Source organism: Cannabis sativa, chromosome 4 (genome assembly GCF_029168945.1).
Source record: "Cannabis sativa cultivar Pink pepper isolate KNU-18-1 chromosome 4, ASM2916894v1, whole genome shotgun sequence".
Lineage (NCBI taxonomy): Eukaryota > Viridiplantae > Streptophyta > Magnoliopsida > Rosales > Cannabaceae > Cannabis > Cannabis sativa.
This window is the reverse complement of record NC_083604.1, coordinates 48,700,011-48,712,551: the sequence shown is the minus strand read 5'-3', so window position 1 is coordinate 48,712,551 and position 12,541 is coordinate 48,700,011. Positions and strand designations below refer to the sequence as shown.

The 12,541-nt window shown below is 34.6% G+C and overlaps 1 protein-coding gene across 5 annotated transcripts in view; it reads left to right on the top strand.

The window, feature by feature from the left end:
* LOC115714082 (protein trichome birefringence-like 14) overlaps window positions 1-1,517 on the top strand; it is a 5,088-nt gene extending 3,571 nt beyond the window's left edge. For 3 of the 5 annotated variants that reach the window (XR_009687367.1, XR_009687368.1, XR_009687369.1), the window contains 2 exons: window positions 255-1,209; window positions 1,296-1,517. Coding sequence is in view for 2 of the 5 variants with exons in the window: in XM_061114159.1 (XP_060970142.1) it covers window positions 255-1,083 (829 nt within the window). In the remaining 3 variants the exon portion in view is untranslated. Of the gene's footprint in view, window positions 1-254 lie in introns of all 5 variants that reach the window. The other 2 variants (XM_061114159.1, XM_061114160.1) reach the window with 1 other exon arrangement.
* Window positions 1,518-12,541: the final 11,024 nt, after the last annotated feature.

Here is a 12,541-nt window from a genome sequence, read left to right as displayed (position 1 = left end):
TTATATTGTTACTCTTCCATTCCTGCCAAAATTGCCTAAAGTTTAATGGTTGAGGCAAAGGAGATGCATGATTCTCTCCATTTTTTCACCAACAAATCAAAATGGCATGTGATTGGAAACAGTTATTGATGGCTTCACTTTACTCCGATTTATTTATATGTATCCATTTCGTATAAACTTTGGAATTTGTTTTTGAATGATGCAAAACTCAGTGCTTTAAATGCAAATGTACTAAATGTGCGTGAATGTTTCAGAATGCAGGACAAAACAATTGCTTTCATTGGAGATTCATTGGGCCGACAGCAGTTCCAGTCTTTAATGTGCATGGCCTCTGGTGGGTTATATAGCCCGGAAGTTGAAAATGTAGGAAAGCAGTATGGTCTTGTAAAAGCTCGTGGAGCCATTCGTCCTGATGGTTGGGCTTATCGATTTCCAAAAACCAATACGACCATTCTCTATTACTGGTCAGCAAGTCTGTCTGATTTAGTTCCACTTGATGCCAAAGACCGAGCCTCTGATGTAGCCATGCATCTAGACCGTCCACCAGCTTTCTTAAGAAAGTACCTTCACCGTTTTCACGTATTAGTTCTGAATACTGGGCATCATTGGAACAGGGGAAAGCTGAATGCAAACCGGTGGGTGATGTATGTTGATGGAAAGCCTAATGCAGACAGAAAACGTGCAGAAATTGGGAATGCCAAGAATTTCACAGTTCATAGTATTGCCAGGTGGGTTGATTCCCAGCTTCCCTCTCATCCCAACCTCAAAGCTTTCTTTAGAACTATCTCACCTAGGCATTTCTCTAATGGTGATTGGAACACGGGGGGTAGTTGTGATAATACAAGTCCATTGTCTGGTGGAAGTGAAGTTGTTAATGATGGATCAAAGGATCCAATAGTTGAAGATGCTGTAAAGGGTACAAATGTAAAGCTTTTAGATATCACTGCTCTCTCTGAACTAAGGGATGAGGGTCATATTTCCCGCTACAGCATTAGAGGCACAACTGGCATCAACGATTGCTTGCATTGGTGCCTACCTGGGATTCCAGATGCATGGAACGAACTACTTATTGCACAGATATAAGGATCTGACACATGGTAGCAGGTAAAGAAGAGAAAGGAGATGTTATTCCTTTTGTGGTATAAGGGAATGCATTATTTTGTTTTCATGAATCTCAACCAGCTCCTCACTGATCTGATCATAGAATAGGTACAGCAGCAATCCTTTTTCTCCCATTTTTATTTGTGAATTGATTTCTTATTATGAGTTTACATTTAGGTTTGTCTAATCTGTAGTTAAAAGGAGGAGTTTGCCGTAAGAATGGGAGAGCATGAAGGAGCTGCAGGCAATATGTTATGTGCTGCTTTCAAATTAAAACTGACATTCACTTAACTAATTTTTTTCTCTTGTGCGGGCATATTACTAATAATTCTTTTCTCTCCGGTGAGTGTTGTACTATATTACCAGTTCAGTGTGAACTATTTGGAAATTAAAATGAAAATACTAATTCATCCCAACGATCATATCTTTTAAGACTTTTGAAGTTGGGTAGGTAGAGAACACTTTCAAAATAATAATAATAATAATAATAATAATAATAATAATAATAATAATAATAAATAAATAAATAAATAAAGAAGTTGGGTAGAGAATCAATGAATGCATTCAGATTGCCTATTTTGGGTATGTTTGGTTTATAAGAATGGGAATTGTAGTAATCAATATGTCTATTACTTTGTTTGCTTGCCATTTTTAAATTTTGTAATCCATTACATTGTAATGGTTATTACATTGTATACGGTAATCCTCATTACAATATGTTTGGTTTATAGGAATGAGAATTGTGATGGTAATCAACAAATCTATTACTTTGTTTGCTTTCCTTTTTTAAATTTTGTAATCCAATGGTTATTACATTGTATGAAGTAATCCTTGTAAAAACCATTGTAATGGTTATTACAATTACAATCTATTACAAAATTAATATAATATTATAATAAAGATATAATAAAAGAAATTTAAAAGTCTATTTTACCTTTTATTTAAATATTTTATAATTATAAAAATAAAAGTAATAGGGATATTTTAGTCCATATACATTTTATTCCATTACATTCCCATCCCAAACCAAACACAATAATTTTAATTACAATACTCATTCCAATAACAAACCAAACATTGTAATTAATTACCATTACGATTCCTATTACATTACTACTACCATTACTATTACATTTCTATTACATTTCTATTACACCAAAACAAACATCACCTAAAAATAATGGTCATTAAAATTACAATCCATTACAAAATTAATATAATATTATAATAAAAAAAATCAAGTCTATATTACCTTTTATTTAAATATTATATAATTATAAAAAATAAAAACCATAGGGATATTTTGGTCAATATACATTTTATTCCATTACATTTCCACACCAAACCAAACACAATAATTTTAATTACAATACTCATTCCAACCACAAACCAAACATTATAACTTTTTTTTTGAATAAAAGATGGTGTTTATTCAATAACTTTCGGTAGCTACAATAGACCTTAACTTAAAAGGAACAGTAGTCCCACTGAAAATACAATCTGACTTTAAACTAGACCCTCTTGCAATGCAATGAGCAGCCTTGTTTGTAGATCGTTTTACAAACATTAAAGAAAATTTATTTAAAGTAGAAAGAAACTCTCGACAGTCTCTAGCAATCAGACCAAATTGTGATGGCATACTTATCGAACTTTTAATTGCCTGAACAACCATCAATGCATCGGTCTCGATCACCACATTTAACCACTTCTTTCTTTTAATCCAACTTAATGCCTCTTTAACCCCAATTATTTCTGCAACTTCAGATTGAACCAAGCCAATTCGGCTTCCAGAAATAGCTTCAATAAGCTGTCCATTATGATCCCTTGCTGTACAACCAAACCCGAACTTGTTCTCCGCTTGAAAAAGGCACCATCAACATTAACCTTAACCCTATTTAACATTGGTTTCTGCCAGTGCTCATTAACATTATTAATATCATCTATTAATAATGCCCCATGTTTTTGTGATTGAGCACTTAACCATTGGTCAAGGACGACCCTAGCCGATCGCACCACTTCATACGTTGAACAAGTTTTGTCATTCCACACAAGCTCATTACGGACTGTCCAAATTTTCCAGCTTACCATAGCTGCTTCTCGCACAACTTCAGGAGGTTTAGAAGCCATTAAATCAAACAACCAAGTGTTGAACTCACTATAGTTTACACCAGCAGCACTCACTACAGATAAAGACCAGCAAGAATGACTAAAACTACAGCCAAGGAGAATGTGATATATTGTTTCAGCAGATAAATTGCAGAACAGACACATCATTTCAATATTCACATGCTTTGTGTTCAGCTGTACTTTAGTTGGAAGACACCCCGATGTTGCACGCCATAAGAAGTGTTGAACCTTTTGAGGAATATCCAGTTGCTTTTTAAAGCCTTCTGTGTTCTGTACCAAGTCGGCCGTGGCAGTTTTCTGCTGCAAGTAAGAGTAAGCACTCTTAATTGTGTAAAAGCCCGATGAAGACTTGTTCCAAAACCAGAGATCCTCTTCCACTGAATCGCTAAGTTGTATTGACATGATTAACTCTTTATCCCTTTCCTCAAATAAGTCATTCAGCACCTCTATATCCCATCTCTTCTGCCCAACCGAGAATAAATTAGAAACTAGCTTTCCTACCAGTGCAGGGTGGCTTGAAAGAATGTAGGGATTTTGGTTGTGGGGGAGCCATGGATCTCTCAGTATGCTAACAGATGTCCCACCTCCAATTGATCTTCTTGCACCAGTACAAACTAGTTCTTTGGCTTCTAAGATACTTCTCCATATAAAACTAGGATTCGGGCCAATCTCAGCCGTGAGGTAAGTACCAGTAGGATAGTATCTTGCTTTGTAGATCATGCTAACCAAAGAATTCTCATTGGTCAATAATCTCCATCCTTGTTTTCCAAGGAAGGAAAGATTATAATTACGAAAGTCCCGAAAGCCAATACCACCCTCATTCTTGTGACGACAAAGTTTCTTCCAACTCATCCAACTCACTCCCTTACTAGAAGAATTGGACTAAGATTTCCACCAGAATTTAGACATCATTCCTTCAAGATTAGAGCAAATCTCCTGAGTGAGTAAGAAGACATTCATAGCATAACAAGGCAAAGCTTGGGCAACTGATTTCAAAAGGACTTCTTTTCCCGCTTTAGACAAAAAGCTACTCTCCCAAGAGAATATTTTCTTCTGCATTTTGTCCTTAAGAAAACCAAGTATTGCATTCTTGTTTCGACCCATGGTACAAGGTAAGCCCAAGTACATATTGTTCTCCATGGCTTCATTCATACCTAGAATATTACACAATCTATCCCGAGTTCCTTCATTGGTATTTTTACTGAAAAATATAGAGGACTTGGCTTGATTAACTTGTTGACCCGAGGCTCTTTGATACACATTGAAAAGTTGCAACACTCTTTCGGCCTCATCATCTTTGGCCTTGCAATACACATAGCTATCATCAGCGAATAGCATGTGAGAAACACGAGGCGCCCCCCTTGCAACTTGACAACCATTTAACCACCGATTTTGCTCATAATGTTTCAAGAGTGAAGACAATCCCTCAACACACACCAGAAAAAGATAAGGTGAGAGTGGATCCCCCTGTCGAATGCCTCTACCTGGATGTATAGGGCCCATAACTCTCCCCCCATATGTAACATTGTAAGACACTGTTGTGACACAAGACATGATAAGAGCAACAAAATGAGAACCAAAACCCATACGGGTTAACATGGCTTCTAAGAAAGTCCACCCAACTCGATCATAGGCCTTACTCATGCCTAGTTTAAGAGCCATAAAGCCTTCTTTTCCCATTCTTTTCCTCTTAAAATAATGCATGATCTCAAAGGAAACCATAATATTATCCGATATCAAACGACCAGGCAAGAAAGCACTTTGTGTATTAGAAATAACATCAGGTAAAGCTTCTTTCAATCTATTGGCTAGAACTTTAGAAATAATCTTATATAGGACATTACACAAAGAAATTGGCCTAAGATCACTCATATGTTCAGGGAGTTTTTTCTTAGGGATTAAAACAATGTTTGTCTTATTTAAATCACTAGGAATAACTCCAGTAGAGAAAAAAGTTCGTACCATGGTAATAATATCTTCACCAACAATATGCCAAAATTTTTGATAGAATCCCGGGGTCATTCCATTCGGTCCAGGAGATTTTTGTGGATGCATTTGGAACAAGGCTTTTTAATCTCCTTGCTTGTAACATCACTAGCCATTTGAGCATTCTGAGCTTCTGTTATTTTTGGCTGTATACAAGCAGTTACAGCCCCAAAGTCCACGGCTTCAACATCAAAAAGTTGAGAGAAATAGGCAGTTACAACATTAGGAAGCTAATCCTCCCATCCAACCCAAGTCCCCACATCATCTTTTAGCTTCTGAATAGCATTATTACGCCTCCTAGCAATAGCTTTGGCATGGAAAAATTTCGAGTTTTGATCACCCTCCCTAAGCCACAACTGCTTACTCCTTTGTTTCCAAAAAATTTCCCGCTGCAATAACACATTATTAAGCTTAAGTTGGGCCGCTTTATAGTTGCTAATGGCCACCGAATCTCTCCCCTTTTTCCAATGTCGAATTTCAGCTTTGCACTCCTTGATTCTTTCTTTAAAATTCCCCGAGTAGTCTTTGCTCCATTCAATAAGAACCTCCCACAACCTTTGATCTTCTCCATAATCATGCTCCCTTTATATTGATTCCAAGTATCCTCAACCACCTTATAGCACAGAGGCTCCTTCAACCAGCAATTCTCAAAACGAAAGACTTTGCTAGTAGCAACCGTATAACTTAAGTTAGCAGGCATCAAGTGTAAAGGACAATGGTCCAAGGTCGAAACTTCCAGATTGTATAACTTAACCGTAGGAAACATACTCAGCCACCTTTGACTAACAAGAGCTCTATCAATGCGAACTTCAATCCACTCATCCGTACCACGCCCATGTTCCCATGTATACGGGTATCCACTCAAGTCTAGATCATGGAGTCCACACTCATCCAACACCCCCCAAAAGCCCTCAATAAGCCAATTCAGATATGGATTTCCACCACGTTTATCTTGTTGCGATGTAACATTATTGAGATTGCCAACAATGCACCAAGGTAAATCATACTTATCTTTCAAACCTCTAATGAGATCCCAAGTCTTCTTACGATATGTTCTATTTGGCTCCCCATATAAAGCGGTTAATCTCCATCTCCCACTCTCCCTAGCATCTATTGATACATCAATGTAGTTTGGACCATAACCAAGCAACTGTACTTCTTCCTCATGTCTCCATAACATAGCCACTCCTCCACTTCTACCTTGAACATCACAGAAAACGCCCCATCAAAACCAAGTGATACTCTAAGCTTCTCCACAGTATCCTTTTTTGAAAGAGTTTCACATAAAAAAACAAAATTGGGTCTCTTTTGGACCACAAGGTCCTTAATGAATTGATAGGCCCATGGGTTCCCAAGCCCATGGCAATTCCAAGATAATAGACTCATAATGCTTGGTGGGCTTGAGAACCAATGTTGGAAATATTTTACCAGGATCTAGATTTACTAACAAGTATGTTTCATTAACATCCTAATATGAATTCTAAAACAATGAAATAAACACATATAAAGTTTAGGAAACCTTACATTGGGTGCAGCGGAATATAATGACTCCTTCCGTTCAGATCTCTAGCCCTTGATTCCTTTCTGTAGCAGAACATAATCAAGATCTGAACCTGGATCTATTTCTCTCCTTCCTTTGTTGCTGATTCTCCTTCTTGTTGTTTGGAATCTCCTACAGTCTTACACACTATAATTGAGATACCACTTGATGTGTGTGGGCACTCACTCATTCACTAATGGCTTTCAAAAATAAAGAAGGAAAGAAGAGGGAAGTGGTTTCGGCTATAGAGAATAGGAGACTCAATTTCATCTGACAAAGTTCACAAAGTTAAGTGTGAATGTGAGCCATCACTATCTATTTATAGGTAACCACCTAGGTTTAGGTTAGAATTATTTGGCATTAAAATAATGAAAAAATAAATGGTAAAATACACTAAGTGTGGCCGGCCATGGATTGTGGATTGGGCCCACTTTGCAATTTTGCCATTTTGTCATTTTCCATCCCATTTTCTCAAAAACGCCAATTTTCCAATTTAACCATTTAAATGCCAATTCTAATTATTTAATAACTAAAAAATAATTATTAAACAATGTTGTCATTTAATATATTTTTAATTAGACATATAAAGTCTCTTAATAAATAAACCTAGAATCTCTTTTCTTTACAATTTCGCACTTGCTTAGTGAAAATTCATTAACTACACATAGTCTAACTTTAGAATTATAATTGATTAATCAAAATCAATTAACTGAGTCTTACAAGCAGTATGGTCTCAACTAGTATGGGGACCATGGGTCTATATATCCGAGCTTCTAATAAGCAGATCAAGAATTTATATCTTAAATTCACTGACTTATTAATTCTTCGTTGAATCCACGCATAGAACTTAGAATTGCACTCTCAGTATATAGAATGCTCTATATGTTCCACGATATAGATACGTCATTAGTTATCCATTGTTATAATCCTAATTTGATCAATGATCCTCTACATAGATGATCTACACTGTAAAGGGATTAGATTACCGAAACACCCTACAATGTATTTTATCCTTAAAACACTTAACCCCGTATAAATGATATTTCAGCTAAGTGAAATGAGTACTCCATCATTTATTTTCGTTTGGTCAAGCTCCAAGGAAATCATCCTTTACTTTCTATTTGTCAGATAGAAGCTATAGATTTCATATTTATGTTAGCGCTACTCAATTGCACTATCATGTTCCCAAAATGTACGTATCACCCTGACCTAAAAGTAGGCTTAACTGACAAATCAAAGAACATGTATAATACTCTTGAGATCGAACCTAAACGTATCAGGATTAAGATCATTTGATCTAGGATCAACGGGTGATATTGAATTGAATAGATATTACGGTAAATTTAATATATCTAATCAAAGTTCAATATCGGTCCCCTCCAATGTATACTCTATACATCCGATACTGGTAAACTTTGCCAATGCCCTGGAAAGGACATAACACTTATCCAAGGTGTAAGAATACCTATCGCTGATTATACCATGTCAGTCTAAATCCAGTGAACTGACAAATCAGGGAATAAACTTTCGAACATGTAATTAAGATTATATTCCATTGTGCTGACAACACTATAATCATTAACAAATTGATATGTTCTGGACTTAAATAGAATTCATACATTATGTACATAATCATGAAATAAATCATGTGAACCATGCAACATTAAATGTTATTTCTGATCTTTATTAATAAGTAAATCTGATTATATTGAAATGAGTTTTATTTAGGGCATAAAACCCAACAACCAAGACCCACCTTTAACATGTTTTTTGGCTCAGACCCAACATTACTTTCTTTTTCCATCATTTGTTTGTCCATATTGCCAGTAGCCACGTGACCACTCAAACTTGCCATATCCATCCTTCTCTTCTTATTTTCCAGCATAATAGTCATATCCTTCTCACTAAGGTTGACTATATCTTCCACTATATTACTATCAATATTCTCCCCAGGCTTCCCTGATCCTCTCTCCTTCGCATTACTATCACAGCATTTATCTCTATGGCATGATATCATGGAATCAATTTCCATGATTTTCGTAGCAGTATCAGCTGAATTTTGAGCTTCTGACCGACGAATAGAACCTCCAATTGCCGACGTAGAATCTTCGTTTCCTGTCTTCAACCATTGTGCTCCGATCAGATAATTCTTCCTTCTCATCTGTGCCTTCATTCTTAATCCATATGGCTTACCGAGTTGATCAAAGTCTTGGTCGAAACGTTTGGGACAAAAGCGCTCAGAGTGACCAATGATCCCACAAATGAAGCAAAATGTAGGCAAGTGTTCATATTTGAAATTCGCCCAAATCCATTCCCCATTTTCTTTGCATAGCTTCATACGACGCTTCAATGGCTTCTCAATATCAATAGTAGCTCAAACCCGCAAGTAATCACGCCAAATTCCATTGAAGTTTTTCGGATCAGATTTCACATAGGCTCCCACATATCCTCCTGCACTACGCACAACTTTCTCCATCATAAATCTGGTTCTAAGATCATGTATTTGAACCCACATGTCTATTTTGTGTAGATGAACCGTTCTCAGATTCTCCCCCCTCTTCAGCCTATGAAAGATCAAAGGAGCCTTATTGAAAGTCCAAGGACTACTATCTATAACACTTTGAATATCAAGTTCATGATAAAATTGGAAAAGGTATAGATTAGTCTCTAATTCTTTGATATACACTTCCCCGGCTGCCACAATGAAGCCATTAAATGTCTCATAGCATCAAAGTCTATAGATCTTCCCGTCAAAAACTTACCAATAAGACACCATCTATCATCAAAAATAATTTCATCACCTTCAGTTTTCCCTTCAATCAGCACTCCTTCCTCCTCATCTTCAATATTTATTTGATCGTATTGATCGGCTAGTATACTAGCATTTTGACTACTGGACGCCATATTACAATCACAAGCAAAACCAAAAAAACAAATTCAGAACCACCAAAACAGAGCTCTTCCGCCGGACTTACAAAGACATGTCAGAGGACAAGACTTTCGTACATGCATGATTTTTACTTTCTTGGAAGGATCATGACTCGTCTTTGGATTTAGTTCTTAATATAAATTAATAATTAGTCAATGTAATTAGCATCCACCTTAGCTAAGCTAACCAAACATTATAATTAATTACCCTTAAGATTCCTATTCTATTACATTACTATTATCATTACCATTACATTTATATTATACCAAATCAAATATCACCTTTTTTTTATCACTTATTGCTATGAGGTGAAAATAGTGTTGGGTACAAGAATTGGCTAAGTTTACCTAATTCCATAAACACTTGGAATCTTTTAAATAAATACTTCATTTTTTTTATTACTTTTGTCTTTTTTTTAGTCTTACATTTTTAGAAAATTAAATTTTAAAAATATTTTCTTAAGGTTTTTTTTTTTTTTTTTGAAAAAATATTTTTGTAAGTTTTAAAATTACAAAAATATTATATTTCAATAATGATTATAATAATAATACAACTAAAAAAACAATTATAGTGTAGCTTAGATTAAAAAAAAAAAACTAAACAACATAGACAAAGAAGAAGAAAAAACAAGAAGACATCAACTCCATTGTAATATGAGAATCAAAATATTAACTCTTGAGCTTGTATTTTTACTATAATTTTTTACTAAGTGTTTACAATATAATTCTCTTTTTGTATTATTATATTATGTTTGTTATAATTTTATACTTTTCAACTTTTTTTTTTCTTCTTATAGGGTTAATATGGCTGGAATAATAATATATTTTTTTATAAATAAAATAAATTGCTACATTAATGATTGAAATGATAATATCTTGTAATTTCAAAGTGAGATACTATAATATCATGAGTTATATAATTTAATGTAGCAATATAATTTAATGTGTTATATAATTAACACAGCGAAAAAATCAACTAGATTACAATATAATTTAATGTATCAATATGTACTAGTGCACATTATGTTAATTAAAAAAAACGAAAAAACTTATCATTGCATTTAAAAAATGTGGCAAAAATTTTATTAAATATATTTATCTACGTCTAGAAAGCAACAAACATACAACAACAAAAAATTGTCAATAATAATCTAAACATTCATCATAAAAAATGCGCATAAATAAAAAAAATACATGTAGAGGAGATAGAAAATTAGGGTCATAGAAATTTGTTTCTTTTTATCTTTTTTAGAAGGAGAAAATAAAATAAAAAATAAAAATGCACAATTATAATTTAATGATTTTATATAAATTATTTTTAATAGAAAGAATTTTAATTAATTTGTAAGGGTTAGAATAAAATTAATTAAGATTATTTTTTTAAAAAAAAATGTAATTAATTAAAGAAAAATAGTATGGAATAGTTTGAGTGCAATTAGTAAGAAAATATAAGTAAGAGAAAAAGAGGGGAAAAAGTGCTTCTAATTTTTTTTTTTCAAAAAATAAAAAATAAAACAAAATCTTGTAAGAGTAAGAAAGATAGATAAAAATGTTTTTCTAAAAAAAATGTGAGAGATACAATGTATGAGAGACTTATCGAAAAAAAATAAAAAAAATACAGTGTATGAGAGAGAGAGAGAGAGTGATAAAGAGTAGGCCTGAACATAAAAACCGCTAAACCGTGGGAACCGCCTAACCCATTAGAATCCGCCCGTATGGAAACCGCCCATTAAAAACCCGCAAAAATTGGATTGGGTTAAATTTTAACCCGCTGTTTGGCGGGCGGGTACGGGTTAGCCTATAAACGGACGGGTTCAACCCGTACCCGTAATATATTATTATTATTATTATTATTTTTTAAAATTTAATTTATACCTGCCTAAAAGAAACTAAAACAAAAAAAAACCTAAAACTAAATCCCTAAATCGTCTTCCCCCTTCTTCACAGCCGCACGCCAGCGTCCCCCTCCCCTTTATTCTCCGCTCGTCGTCGCCCCCCCTTCTTCGCCGGACCGTCGACAGTCGCCGCCGCCACTTCCAGCCCGGGACGTTCACCCACCCAGCCCAGGTATACATTTTATCTCTTACTTTCTGAGATTTAGGGATTTTGTGAAACAATCATGTGCATAGTATTATTCTCTTTTGATGTCTTCATCTTCATCCATGTGTATAGCACTTTTTTCTATACGACCCACAAATCTTGGTTTGGTGATGGCTGGGTCAATTCATTCTTTTCCCTCGCGTTTCATCGACAAGAGGGGTATTTGTTAAGAAGCCATATATCACTTTTTATCGTGATAGTGTGCGAGATCAGGCAATGGTGTTCTGGTCCTCACATTTAACTTGGTATTTGTTATTTCCCTTATTTTTTTATTTAATTTTATCTACTTTGTTCTCTCTTTTCTCAACAGAGATCATAGGTGTTTATATATGATCTGCAAGAGTCAGTATTTGTTTTGCTTCAGCTTTCTCAAGAGCTAATTAGTTTAGTTGTGAGTATTAGTAATGGAAGACCATGTATTTGTTTTGCTTCAGCTTTTTCAAGAGTTAATTAGTTTAGTTGTGAATATTAGTTTAGTTGTATTTATATTTGTTTTGCTTCTGCAAGTTCGTTAGCCTCACAATCATAGGTGGTTATATATTGTTAAGGCAGAAATAAATAACCTCTCTTAACAGAGGAGGTTAGCTGTTACAAAATTGCTAGAAACCTATGTAGTTAGCTTTGTTAGTGTATCTCTGTTAGTGTATATATACATATATGTTTATAGCTCGTGAGAGCCAATGGCTGATGCCTTTCCATACATATATGTTAGTGTATATATACATATATGTTTATAGCTAATTCTTGTTAGCTTTGTTA